Source organism: Onychomys torridus, chromosome X (genome assembly GCF_903995425.1).
Source record: "Onychomys torridus chromosome X, mOncTor1.1, whole genome shotgun sequence".
NCBI classification, from domain to species: domain Eukaryota; kingdom Metazoa; phylum Chordata; class Mammalia; order Rodentia; family Cricetidae; genus Onychomys; species Onychomys torridus.
The window spans coordinates 86334910-86350041 of record NC_050466.1 but is presented as its reverse complement, the minus strand read 5'-3'; the positions used below and the strand labels follow the sequence as shown (position 1 = coordinate 86350041).

Below are 15132 nucleotides of genomic sequence, written 5' to 3'. Positions count from 1 at the left end.
AAGTAAAGAAGCACTAGTCACTTTTCTAATCACTCCACTCTTACTGGATAAATATATGTGTGTACAAGTTTAATACAGTATTAATGTAATAATATAATATTAGTAAATATATGTGTACATACACATCAATTCTGAAATTTGAGTGAAAAGTTGGTTGAAATAACTCATTTGGTCCAAGAGGATATTTAAAGTATTTAATTAAAAAATGAAGGTCATCTTTCTTCAAAAAACTGAAGCATAATTCATATAACATAAAATTTACCATTTCAAGTATAGAAGTTCCTGCTTTTGAATATATTATAAGATTCTACTCTGTAATTCCTGGTCATTTTCGTTACCTGTTGCATAGTCACTGTCTCCTCCTCACCGCATACGTTTCTGTGGATTGTCTATTTTGGACAGCATGTAAAAGAAGTCACATTATTGCCCTTTCATGTCTAGTTACTTCCCTTAAACATAATATAACATACATTATATGTTTTATTACCCTTTCTAGATGAATAATGTTTTGTTGTACAGACATACCACATTCTGTTTATCTACTTGGTTTATAAGCTGGTGGACATTATATATTTTTTTACTTTCGGTTCTTATGAATATGCTGCTAGGAACACTTATTACCAGGTTATGTGTGAGCACATGTTTTCATCTCTTGGCGTATATATTTAATTTGCATTCCTACTGAGCACACATTCATGTGCTTATTGATCACTTGCAAGTCTGCTTAAAATCTGAGCTTATTTTACATTGTGATTTTAAAATTGAGTTATAAGACTTCTAATTATATTCTAGGTACAAATATTTTATTAGTTATATGGTCTACAAATTTTAGTTGGTTGTTGGTGATGCATGCCTTTAATCCCAGCACTTAGGAGGCAGAGGCAAACAGATCTCTGTGAGTTTGAGGCCAGCCTGGTCTACAGAGTGAGTTCCAGTGCATCCAGGGCTTTTACGTGGAGAAACCGTCTCAAAAAAAAAGTGAGCTAATTTCTTTTTTGTTTTATTAAGTTTTCTTTTCATTTGTTCTTTGTTTCTTTCATATCATGCATCTCGATTCCATTCATTTCCCATTCCTTTGTATCTGCCCTCTGCCCTTGCAACCTTTCCTGCAAAAAAAAATTTAGGAGAAAAAAAAAGGGAAAATCTCATTATGGAAGCTGCAGTGTGACACAGTGAGGCATGTAGTAAAACCTTTTATCTATATGTCATTATGTGCATGTGTTCATTGCAGAGAGTCATTGGTCTGGTTCAAGGCCTCTGGTTTGTGCTATACCATCACTATAGAAGCTGAGCCCTCACTGGGCCTCCTCTTGGATATCCTGTTGTTGTTCTATGTCATGGAGATCCTGCAGCTTTGAGTCTGTAGGACTGGCCCCTTCACATGCTCCAGCAGATCATAGATGAGGTGGATGTTGGGGTGGCCCCAACTCATAACCCTGGTTCTGGGCCCCCCCTCCCCATCTTCACCACCTAGGTGAGCTCTTCAGTATTTCCCTGGCTAATTCACCCCTTGCAATGATGAGCAGCAGCTGGTGAGGGGCAGGGACATCTCTCCCACTCTTACGACTTCAGGGCCAGATCTTCCATCTGCCTCAGGTGGTGAGGGGTTGGGGGAGGGATGTCTCCCCTGTCCACACCACCATGTGGTAGATGAGGAGCAGGGCCAGATCTCCCATGCTTACGTTCTAGGGCAGTTCACTTGCCTCCCTGTCAATGTGGCCAGATTGGATGCAGGGTCCGCGTTCCTGAGTGCTGCAGCTAGTAAGGGGAATGGTCAGCTCTCTCGCCCACCACAGCTGGCAGGCTCATGGGGAGGGGTCATCTTCCTCTCACCCTCACTACCTCATGGCAGATGAGGGGGGTTGTGGCAAGCTATCCCACTCTCACATCTTCAGGGCCAGCTCGCCCTTGCTTCTGCCAACAGTGTCAACTCGCCCTTGCCTCTGCCAACAGTGTCAGCTCTACTGCACTGCTCAAGTGAGGAGCAGGGGCTGCTTTCCTAAGTGCTTCAGCTGGTAATGGGAAGGGTCAGCTCCCTCATCTGTCACAGGTGGTGAAGGGTGAGAGGTAAGAGAGGGCATCTCTTCCCTGCCCACACTGCAGCACGACACACGAGTAGTGGAGATAGGTGTCCCAAGCTCACAACTTCAGAGGTGGCTCAGCCACACCTTTGCCTACACTATTGACTGTACTGTGTTGCCCAGGTGAGGTGCAAGGCTTGCTATCTTGAGTGCTGTAGTTAGAGGGAGGCAGTAACAGTTCTCCCACTTCGGGCATAAAGAGACGGTAGGTATGGCATCTCTCCCCCAACCCATGATGCCATATGGCAGATGAGGGGTGGGGCTAGATCCCCCATGCTTATGTTCTTGGGGTGAGCTTACCTGTGCCCCCATCAACAGGTTCAGCTCCTTTGTAATTCTTATATGAGGTATAGAGCCTGCTTTCCTGAGTGTTGCAGCTGATAAAGGGGAGCATTAGCTCCCTTACCATCTGGAGGAGGTAGGGTCAAGGAGAGGGTATCCTTCCCTCACCCCCACCACCACACCACAGACTAGGAAGATGGTACCAGCTATGCCCCTGTCATGCCCTCAGAGTTGGCTCACCCATGCCACTGTCTACAGGGTTAACTCTTGTGTGCTGCCCAGGTGAGGTACAGGGCTCCTTCTCCCAAGTACTGCAGCTGGGGAGGGTTTGGGTCAGATTCCCCCACCTGCTGCAAGTGTTGAGGACATCTTTCCCTCACCCATGCTACCACATAGCAGATGAGAGGGGTTCGACCTGCTCTCCCATTCTCATGCCCTCAGGACCAGCTCACTCATGCCACCTGCCAACAGGGTCAGCTCTATTGTGCTGCCCAGGTGAGATGTAGGACTCTCTCTCCTCAGTGCTTCAGCTGGTGAGGGGCAGGACCAGTTCTCCCTAGGGTTGCAGCCAGTGAAGGGTGGGGTCAACACTGTACAACACTGTCCTCTCAGCCTTCAGTGGTATCAGGAGCCTTGAAATCTACTTAGACCATGGTTGTATCAGGGCCATGAACCCAGATATGGGCCCCATAATCTAAGCTTGTTTTAGTTATGGTTTTTTTTTTAATTTTTGAGTTATATGAATTCTAACTATATTCTAGGCACAAATATTTTATTAGTTGTCTGACTTGTAACTTTTGTGTCTTATGTGCTATCTTCCATCTTTATTTTAAAAAATATTTTAATTGTGATTAACATATGAATTAGTATGTATTGATGAGGTTCAGAGTGCTATTTTTGTTGTTGTTGTTGTTTTATCGAGACAGGGTTTCTCTGTGTAGCTTTGGAGCCTGTCTTGGAACTCACTCTGTAGCCCAGGCTGGCCTGGAACTCACAGAGATCTTCCTGGCTCTGCCTCCCAAGTGCTGGGATTAAAGGCGTGCGCCATGACCGCCCCGGCCAGAGTGCTATTTTTATACATTTATCCAATGAAAACCAATCACCATCTAATCTTGATTTGTTTCCCCTTTCCTTTTTTTCCTGATTTTTCTTTTAAAGTTAAACTTTAAAAAATATCAAAAGTCAACTAGTGGTTTATTGAGCGTGTTGAAAACCAATATATAGGAGTGAAAACAGGCAAGTGGAGTGGTAAAGAATGAAATTGTGCCAGGTTCTGGGTTTCCATGCTAGGTAGTGCTTCATGACCTACATTGAAGAGGCAGGTGTTCTCACTGGCTGCTTTGGAGATCTCCCAACAAAGCTATGAAGTGGGGGAGAAATAATGCTACTCAACAATTTATAGGCGAGAAGAAAGGCAAAATTTCTCTTCTTGATTCTCTCCTTTCTCCCTTCACCCATTAGTCAAAATTTACCCATGAGTATTACTTGTCCCACAAGTCTGGGATTCTATGACTATATAGAATTTCAGATCTCATCTTCTATGGCAAAGAATTCCATTCAAGACTAACAGGACTGTATAGAAACTCTGGATATGTGGATAGCCATGCCAGAGAGAATCTAATGTGGTATATATGCCATATTCATTGTAGTCTCACACTCTTATTGTTATGTTCCAAAAAATGATGAAATAAAACATGGTGTTTAAAAACCTTTCCCAATATCAGTTTTCAGTAAATGATAGTTTTAATACTTAAGCATAAACCTGGTGCTGAAGACTGTGGATGATCCAGGTAAAGATCCTGGGCTTTATGGAGCAGGCAAACAAGAGTCAGTCAAGAGTTTTGAGGTCAACAGTGGCAGAAGATAAGAGCTTCTAAAGCCCTTCATCTCTGTTTTATCTTCTCATCTGGCTAAACGGTAGAGTAGGTGGCTCTGAGGGACAAGAACATCAGAGATTATTTTTGAAGGCTTTGAGGCATCCCTTATGAGATCAACAGCTTCATTTGAGCTTTCATACCACAGCCTAATACTCTTTTCTCTATTTAAACCTTTACATACCAAAGAGATGACCTAGTCTGAGGCAGAGAGGTCAGGGATTAGAGAGCCAAAGGAAGGAGAAAATTACCTAAAGCTCCTGGCTAGAAGTAAGTAAGAAGACCGTTGGTCTTCCTTCATTTGGCCTAAGGTTCTAGGCAAACTGACATCCACTGATGATTCCTGTGGTGCAACATAGATGGTTAGATCTCATGGACTGTCAGCTGTAGTTATCATATCCATAATTTCAATATTTAGTGTATATTCACATTATATCATCCAAGTACATCAGGGCATTGCAGTGTTTTATATTTGTAGGGCTTCTCACCTGTGCCTTTATTTCATGGTTGATAATGTGAAAACATTTGGTATATACTTTCTCACAGTTGTCATACTGGCATAAATAAAGATTTGAAACTGAGGATTCTCTCTTCGGTGACTTTTGATGCTCTCTGCACTCTGTGGAGCACATGTGGGCTACTCAAACAAGAGAGAACCTTCCTGCCAGTCTGACTTATTCACAAGTGAGTCCGGAGATGCCTTTAAAGTCAGCAACTACTGGTACCCAGCCATAGGAATTCAAAAGTTATAGGGGTGTCTGATAAATAGCATCTCATGAGTAGTAGAGAACATAGCGTGGGCCTCAGTAGAAGGCATGCATTTCATGTGTTAACGAGGCTGTGGTGGAAGGTACTGTCAGGGACTAGGAACATGAACTATTTGGATATTGGTGGTGGGCATGATTGAGATGCCACTGGAAGCTGAGACTGGAAGGTTCAGGCTCACTACAGGATATCACGCTTTCCCTGAAGTTCATGGCCATTCCTAGAATGCCAGACCTTCCTAATGGCATTGTGTGGGACCCCCCTTGCTAGAAGAGCAGTGCCCACAATATTATCAGACAGTGACATACTGAAAAATGATTCCTCTTTACTCATATTATGCCTGAGTGACTCAGCAGACAAAAAGCAACCCACCAAAAAAAGGGCCTTGAATTTTTTCAGATTCTGCAAACAATGATGAATGCTTGATGACTCATGGATGTAAGAGATGTGCATTAATTTTCCAGAAAACAAACATCCAGAATTGACAGCAATGTCTCATTCTCTAAAGGTGTTTGGTGGACAGACCACCAGGATCTCAATCCGTGTGCTTTCCTGCTCCATGTTGACCAGAGTCCACCTCCACTTTGGGATTCCAGGGGTTCAGAATCACTTCAAATCAGAGCGGAGGCTTTTTCCTAGTCTCTTAATCACATCTTGAGATAAAACGATTTGAATGTTTAAGTACTCAGTTTAAGTGTAAAACTTGTCTTCCCTTTGGTAGCTAATGGTGTTTTGCTAAAGCTTAAAAACATCATGCTCTAGGGTCACAAAAATATATATCCATATTGTTTTAATGTTTCTTATGAGAAAACTCATATAAACAAGAAGCAAAAAGGTGATGTCCTATATTTGAATTTATATGACATTAAATGAGAGTGAAAATATATAATGACAGGAACTAGAATGGCAATTACCTGCAGGAAGGTGTCATATTTAATGGAAAAGGAGAGCAAGGGAAGCTGAGTAGGCAATGTAAAGGCTCTACATCTTTACCTGGAGAGTATTTCCTGTCACAAATGACAGAATTTGTCCACTGCATCTGGGCTTTGTTCAGTGTTCATCAGTTTGTCTATATTTTTCTTCCTTCGTTATTGGGCAAGGGGGAGGCAGAATCCTGTACTGATACAGTTGAATGGATTGTGAACTTTGGCAGAAGCAGAAAGAACCCCACTCAGCCTGTGTCATGCTCCTGGAGAAGAGACAAGTGATTCCTGACACTTCCCTTCATCTCCCCTCTTTCCACTAATGTAATGGTATAAAAAGAACACAGTCCCATGTCAGAGATCAGCCACAGCACTAGCATGTGACAATGAGAGGGATTATTCTGTGGGAAAGGATCTGCTATTCACTAAAGTCCCTAATATCCTTCCCAATTAATTTGTATATTTTTCTTTTTTCTTCCATTTCAGAAGTAATTATGAGAAAAGTTCTAAGCCTTGAATACTGAGTTCTTCTTATATAGGAATATCCTGATGAAAAATATTCAACAAACTTACATACTACACACATTGAAGTAAACTTGTTCTTAAGCCTCACGTTATTGGTGGGAGCAGTTACTGGGGAGAGATGTATTCTGGAGACACCTGCTTCTTGGCATGACTTCCATGCTCCTGATGAAGTGGGCCACTGAAGTATTTTATCTGCTTTACCCTTTCCTTTCCTACAAATGTCTGGGATGACAAAATGTAACTTTCCTTGAATTCTTCACACTTCTAAAAAGTCTCTGGTATACTAGGGGTAAATGTGAAGAGAATCTACTAATTACCATGTACTAACACTTGCACAAAGCTCTATATTAGGTCCTTTAACATATGTAAGAATATCTATTTCTTTATAAATTACTGTGGAAGCTTTGTATTATTAAAATACAAAATTTAAGGGTGAAATGAATAATGCTGTGAAAAGGAAAACCATTTTATGGGCTAGTAAATGGTAGAGTTGTGATTCATATCCACGTTTCCTTTTCATGGGTTTACAATGCATTGTCTGGGAAGGCACTATTGGAGAAAGAAACAAAGTTTCCTAGATACATACATAATTAATCATAGGCCTGGAAAGTAAATGTGTTCAAAAAAGAACAAGCAGCAAACACTGTTAGATTACCATTTCTGTACTAACTTGGTGTTGGGCATTAGGAGTTCTTTACTAGAAATTTCATAGGTCTGACTGTGCATTGCTGACTTGTTCAAAACTACATCTTTTGTAACATTTTGTAGGAGGACAGAGTCAATGATAGGGTATTTAGAAATAGTCATATTTGCAATGCCTAATTATTCTTTCTTATGCTTACCATAAATAAACATCTGCTGTAGGACACTACTATTCACAGGAAATAGCTTTATATAAGGCCTCGAATTACTGATGGGTGATGACATTTATTACTTAATAGGCAGTTTTATCTACATAACCAGGATTCTTCAGAATAGTCTAACACACACATGGTTTTGATTTTTCAATAAAAGCAGGTTTTAAACTCCAGTTGAAAGACAGTTTAATTTATATTTTGGATAACTGTTTTTGATAAAAAAAAAAAGAGGGGGACAAAGAAACTCTGTGTTTATTTATTATTTCCTGGTATGTGTATTTGTCTGGAATCTCAAACAAGGTTTAAAGGGAGATATTAAGCTTCTAGCAATTTAATGTATATTGGGTGGATTAGGCTTTGGAAACCACCACACTGAAAATAGGGTCTGATATACGCTCCAAGACCAGCAGCTTCCATGAAAATTTTAGGTGCTTATGTTAAGAATTTATCTCCAAAAGAGATTTGCTCTTTGGACTCCATAATTTTTTTTTAAGAAAACTATGCAGGAGCAATTTTCTTTAGATAATCTATGCTGGATTTGCTTCCACAATACTGAATTCCCTTGTCATTGAGGGTTATGAGAATACTAATTGTTTTTTTTTCCCCTCAATGAGAAGTATAGAGAGTAAAGAGGGGAAGTTTGCCTTCTGAGGCTGACAATTTGAGACAAACAATAAAGCAGGAAGTATAAAGTATAAAGTGGACTTCATTGGACACCATCCATTGATTGAAGAAATGGGAAAGAAGAGTTATGAGAAAAGTTATACTTCAACAAAAATGCCAGGCAGGACATTTTTTTCTATTAGTGACCTTTGTGAAGATGATTGGTGGTCATACTGCCCTCTCTTATAATTAGAAGTATATATTAAGGTCCATCAGTACATTGAGAACCCACCTGAAACACAGACTTACATGAGATTGGGAGTGACAAAAATGTCCCATCAGAGTTTTTATTTTAGAGAGACAGACACCGCATATATATTCCTTGATCCATTATTATAAAAAATGTGTTTTTGTCATGCTGCCTATCTCTGCACTTACACTGTTTTACTTTTATAGTTCTTCAAAGTCTGCATGATGGCTTGAAGGAACTTAACCCATTTATTCCTCTCCAAAGATGTCTGGTGTAGAAGAGAAGCATGATGCTCATTTTCCTCAGTTTAAGTAACTGAGGCCATTAGTAATCCACCCAAGACTGCAAGTTGCAATGGAATGAGCCAGTCAGGATAATCAGACACTTTGGCAAAGAAGAATCATGTTTCAACTTTTTAATTCACAAATAAAGATAATTTCTATATTGCTTAAGTCAGAAAAATATTGAAAGTATTTACAAATAAAATAAGTGTGAAAGTGATTTTTAAATGCTTAAGAGCTTTTCACACAATTGATTGTAGCTACTAGAAAGAATCCAACTGTTTATCTATCTATCTATCTATCTATCTATCTATCTATCTATCGACAGCAAGCCCCTGGTATAACCACTAGCTGAAAATTTGTTTGTACTTGTGCCTTTGTTTCCTTACTTGTAAAACTGAATTAATAAGCCGGGCAGTGGTGGCGCACACCTGTAATCCCAACACTCGGGAGTCAGAGCCAGGTGGATCTCTGTGAGTTCGAGGCCAGCCTGGGCTACCAAGTGAGTTCCAGGAAAGGCTCCAAAGCTACACAGAGAAACCCTGTCTTGAAAAAAAAAATGAATTAATAATAATTTGTGTCATTATTTCTTTGAGAATTTAATGTATTAAATTCCTATTAAATTAAATAGGAAGCATTAGAAGACTTCTGGGCACATTGTCAATGTTCTAAAAGTGTTAGCTACTTTAGGTTGGCTTCCATTCTCACTAAAAGCCACAGGTAAGAAGACACAGAAGCCAGCCAGGTATCAGGGAAGCTACTACTTTCAAAGCTTTTGCTTATCTCAGTAGTAACTGTTTTCTGTGCCCACAGTTTTTTATCATGGATTGCCAAGAAAATGAGTACCGGGACCAATGGGGGCACTGTGTCACCTGCCAACAGTGTGGCCCTGGACAGGAGCTCTCCAAGGTAAATTCTTCTGATTAGTGCTTTTTTTTTACATCTCAGGAACCTGAAAAAGTGTGTAAGTGTGTGTGTGTGTGTGTGTGTGTGTGTGTGTGTGTGTTGTGAAATGAATAAAGAAAAATGTTTAAAGAAAAAAATCTGAGAAATTCCAATATTAGCAGTATAGTCAATCTCAGCTATTATTGGTTCAGTTCAGCAGATACAATGAGATACAAATAGTATTGAAATAATAGTCACTGTTCAATCAAGAACTGAGGCTAGCAGACTCTGAGGGAAGGGCGAGTTTAATGAGATACTAGGTTACTTCATGAAGAGACATATAAATATAAAAGTGCAGGCTTTTTGCATTACAGAAATCTGTTGAGCAAAGCAAAGTATATTTAATTATATTTTGGGAATGTGGAAGAGAGAAGATCCAAGAAACCTGAAGTGACCTCTGTTCCAAAGGGTCTGGTTTACTGAGAAAACCATGTAAGAACAGATTCAGTGACAGGAAACCAGCAGGAGCCTAGAATCATCCAATTAAAGGTACAAGTTTGAATAAAAAGAAAAGCAATGAAAACAGAGCAAGGAAGATAATTCTTATTTCTCACTTACTTCAGATCCCTTGTTGCTTCTTCAATTGGAGATGCTATTAAATTTAGCTACAAAGGCTAGAAGACAGCCAGCAGAGCTTCTGTGTGCTCATGCTTGTTTTGACAAATTTATTCATTTATCAATTATCAAAAATTTGCAAAGCAGCCTGTGTGATTTTAGGTACCACAGTGAAACAAAATAAACACACACACACACACACACACACACACACACACACACACACACATACACATTGAGGATCCAAGGACAGAATTGTGTTGTTATGCCGAGTGAGCAGCTACTTTGATGTAGGGAATTGGGAAGAGCTCTCTAAGTAACTGCTTTCTGGGAATAACCTATAGCTAATGCAGTCCCAAGATGAGTACAAATTAGCATTGTTTCATGAATAAGAAGATTAACACAAATGGTTCATAAACAAAGAAAGTGCTATAAAATGAAAGGGAAAGGGAAGTAGAGATCAGACAATTTGGGGACTCAAAGTTTTTGATGAGAAGTATTTATATTTTTCCTAAAGGCACTAAGTATCTTCTAGGGGGTTTAAGAAGCATGTTCTATTCACTGAAAGAAAAAAAGAAAATATTTACTCTAATTGCTTCCTTCATTTATAAGTTAAAAAAAATAAAAAGACTAAAGCCCAGGGCTATCAAAAGACAGTATTAACTCCAGTTTTAATATGTATCCTACAGTGAGATGCTCACAGGGTTGAGTAGGAATTCCAAAGCCAAGGCAAGGCTACCAGAGGGTAGGTTGTATTGGATATTAGGATGAGTCTAATGCAACGAATTTTTGTCTTGACAAAAATACCTCTTTTAAATATTGCATCAGGCTTCATGACCATTAGTTTACAAATGTTCCTATCATGCACTTGGCCGTTACCTTTAAAGCCATCTGTATTTGCAAAGCTGCACTTCTTTAAGGGAAAAAGAGTTATGTTAATCTGTCAGGCTGCTGTCATGAAATTCAGAAAAGGAAGACCATGATAAAAGATCCATTTGACTCAGTGCCTCTCTGATTGCCATTTACTTCCACACCACTTGAAAGTTCAGAGGAAAAAAAAACACATATATGGCAATACTGTTTCTGAAAACCTTTAAATATAAAGAATTTATATTTGTCTGGTAGTCTGGACATTGTAAAGAGCTCTCAAGTACATTATTTTGTTTGGTTTTGTAAAAGTCTTGCCAAGAAACTAGTGTGAGCCACATTTTACAGACTTGACCACCACAGCTCAAAGAGTATGTGCAAGTTGTTCAGCCCTAAGAGCACAGTGACAATGAATACCTAAGAAATACATTTGGAATCAGATACAACTGGGTCGCATCTTTTTCACAAATTAAGTGGGATGCACTAACTTGAAAGTAACATTTCCCCCAAAGAAGACATACAAATAACCTATGGGTACATGAAACCATGCTCAAAATCACTAAGCAGAGAAAGGCCAGTTGAAACAACAAGGCACACCTCACCCTAACAAGATTGGTAATAAAAATAATACTGAAGGTCAGGCAGTGGTGGCACACACCTTTAATCCCAGCACTTGGGAAGCAGAGCCAGGCAGATCTCTGTGAGTTCGAGGCCATCCTGGTCGACAGAGCGAGTTCCAGGACTGGCACAAAAACTATGCAGAAAAATCCTGTCTTGAAAAACCAATAATAATAATAATAATAATAATAATAATAATAATAATCTTTTGTTTTTAATACTGGTAAAGATGTAGAAAAAGAACTCTTCAGCACTATGGTAAGAATGAAATCATGTTGTTAAATAGCTTGGAAGTTTCTCAAAAAATTTAAGAATAGGCATTTTTAGGGAAGATGGCAGATTGGAGATCTGATGAAAGAAAACAGGAGAATACAGGATAATCTTTATTCTTGCAAGCGACAGTAGATCTAATGGACTTATTAAGCCAAGTGAGATCTCTGTGGGGAAGCAGACAAGAGTGGCTGTGAACTGGTGCCTAGCTGCACAAATTGGCTCTGGTGAGGTAATTGGAAACCACAGGGAAGCACTTTGCAGTACACACACTCAGCAGAGCTGCAGTAACAGTTAGCTGATAACCAAGGACTGGATATGCAATTGGAGATGAGGTCTTAGAACTAAAGCTTTAGTTCTCACAGCAGATTTCCTGTTGAGGTTAAGTGGGAATTGCAGGACAAAAGCTTACACCTCCTTCCCCTTCCCCATACGCTAACATGGTGACACAGCCTGAAGAAAGACTGGATACAAAACTGAGAGCTGAAATGTGATAGTGTAAGTGACACTCTTTATACCAAGTCTATAGCTATAGTTCATGGGAACCCACAACAAGAGACTGCAACCTGTTTTCTCCAATTGCCAAACCACACAGAGTACCAAGGAGGGAACTGAGAACTGTGTTGCTCATCTCACTGTGGCTATGCCAAATACTCAATCCAAAGTGGTATTAGCTAACCTCTATGGGACAATATATACACAAAATCAGGCTTCACAACTTTCTACTGGAATAACAAACAAATTGCACCTCACCCATTAGTTCAATTTGCCACATGAAAAAAAAAATTTAACACCCATTCCTGAATAAAAGAATATTGACTGATATGATTCTTTTAATCCAAAGTGCTTTTATTATACTTTTTTGCTACTGTTAAAAGTTTTGTTAATTTTCATTTTTTCTTTTTGCCTTTTAATCTTAACTCTTGAATAAGTACTTTGCAAGGTTTTGCTTTAGATCATATGTTGCTCCGTTTGTGTGATTGTTTTGTGTGCTTTTGAACCCATCCTACTAATATGTACTCTGCAGTATTTTTCCCACACATAGCCCATGTATTTTCTCACTCATTCTATTTTATTTTCTCTGCCTCCACTCCTTTTTCTTATTAACTCCAGCTCTCCAAAACTTTAAAAATTATTTAAACTATAGAAGCTAACAATATCCCAATGCTCTGCTCCCATATATTTTTCCTCATCTCAAGTTTCTTCTAGTTGATTTAACACTAACTCCTATCTTTATCTAGACCACATTCCTTCTACCTGTAATCTTGGTAGCACTCTACTATATACTTATACTATCCATGTGTATTAGTACTCCCATAGTTACTGGAGTTAAAAGGATCACTGCTGTTAATTGGCTAGAAGGATGTTTTCATAGGAATTCCATCAGCAGTGTGGTTGATTGTACAGATAATAGTCAAATATTTGGTTGTGTCAGGCACCCTGAGTACACAACTAGGGGTATAAATTCTGAACTATTCATATACATTCTATCAACTGAATACTGAAAATAGTTTGACTGCAATTAAACAACTGATAAACTCAGTCAACCAAAAACCCAGATGCTCAGATCTCAATAGAACAAGAAAGATGACAAATCAAGGAAATATGACCTTTTCACCAAGGAAAATATAATGCTGGTCCACAGTGATAGTGAATTAGAGAAAATCCCAGAAAAATATATAAAATTTAATAGGATATAAAATATCATATAATATAATGTATTAGATAATATATAATATTAATATATAGATATATAATATAATAGATAATATAATAGATAAGAGAAATAAAATCCTTAAAGAACTCACAAAGAGTAAAAATATTTATATATAATAAGTAATAAGAAAGTCAATATAACATACAAAACTAAAATTTAATGAAGAAACAAATACAAGAAAAATAAAATTAGAATTTCTGTAGTAAGAAACTCAGCAAGTAAAACAAACTCAATTGATAGCCTCAATATTATAATATAATGGATCTTGTGGAAGAGAGAATACCAGAGGCAGATGAGAAGAAACACTAAAGACACCAACAGAAGTAAAATAATTAGAAAATATAATTAAAACATTTGAGTTCTATTGGACACCACTGAAAAACCAGATTTCTCTATAGCACAACTTCTGTACCAAAGACTCAGGAAATACTATCGAAGGGGTGGGGGGTGGGGCAGAAAATTTGTAAGAGCCAGAGTACTAGGAAGTATGCTGTGATCTTGTGTATCTTAGAAATGAGAAGCGAGAGCCACAATACCTCAATAATATGGCTGCCTAGACAATACTTGAATAATGGCAACACAAATAACATGCTAAGGTAGAAAGGAGATATCTTATAGAGTCTCACCTAGAGACTAAGAACTACAAGCAACTAAAGGTTTTCTGAGAGGAGAATTAGACTTACTGAAAGATGAGCTCCTTAATTGGTTATCCAATACCAAGTGAGTGAGTGGTCAATCCTGAAATCATAAACATAACAGCAACACTAAATGGACCCTGGATGCTGTCTTTATTAATTTATGCATTTATAGGTATATTTAAAATTAGGAATTTCTTAAGAAGACCCAAAAAAGTGTATAGAAGTTGCTAAAAGGAGGAAATAGAAAAAAGGAAATGATGCAATTATGTTTTAATTTTATTAAAGATGCTAAAATGTATAAGCAATGTATTTAATAAAACCATAGGAAAAATCTTTCAAAATCTACACTAAGAGGATGGTTATCCAGGCTCAGGAGGCATATCAATCACAAAATGGGGAGGAATTGAAAATATTTTTCCTAAATCAGAGTAGTTAAAACACCAAGCATACAGAACGTTTTATATATATGGGGAGAGAGAGAGAGAGGAGCAATGAAAGAAAGAAAGTTGTATTAAGGGCAAATATATCAGAATTATAACAAATTTTGGCAGAGATCCTTAAAAGCCTGGAGAGCATGTAATGATGTATTCCCAGGGATGAAAGACAATAACTGACAACTCAGATTACTGTTATATAAACTGATGACATGATCTCTCCAAGTAAGGTTAAGCTGAAGGTTTTTATTGTAGGTATGAGGGAGAATACAACCCCAGCCATCTGGAAGATTCCAGGCAGGCACAGAAAGTGGTACACTGGACTGGGCCATGAGAGGAGGCGGGGATTTGGGGGAGAACCAGAGAGGAAGACAGAGTGTGGGCAAAAGAGACCAAGAAAGCACAAGGGAAAGAACTAAGAAAGGAATATATGAGAGAGAGAGAGAGAGAGAGAGAGAGAGACAGAGAGAGAGAGAGAGACAGAGAGACAGAGAGAGACAAAGACAGAGAGAGAGACAGAGAGAGACAGAGACAGAGAAAGAGAGAGAGAGGAAGAAGAAGGAGGAGGAGGAGGAGAAGGAGAAGAAGGAGGAGGAGGAGGAGGAAGAGGAGGAGGAAGAGGGAGAGGAGGAGGAGGAGGAGGAGAA

General features: G+C 38.8%; 1 protein-coding gene across 1 annotated transcript in view; it reads left to right on the top strand.

The window, feature by feature from the left end:
- Eda2r (ectodysplasin A2 receptor) overlaps positions 1-15132 on the top strand; it is a 45910-nt gene that overhangs the window by 8936 nt on the left and 21842 nt on the right. The window contains exon 3 of the mRNA XM_036175029.1: positions 9255-9350. Within this exon, the coding sequence (XP_036030922.1) occupies positions 9255-9350 (96 nt within the window). The remainder of the gene's footprint in view (positions 1-9254; positions 9351-15132) is intronic.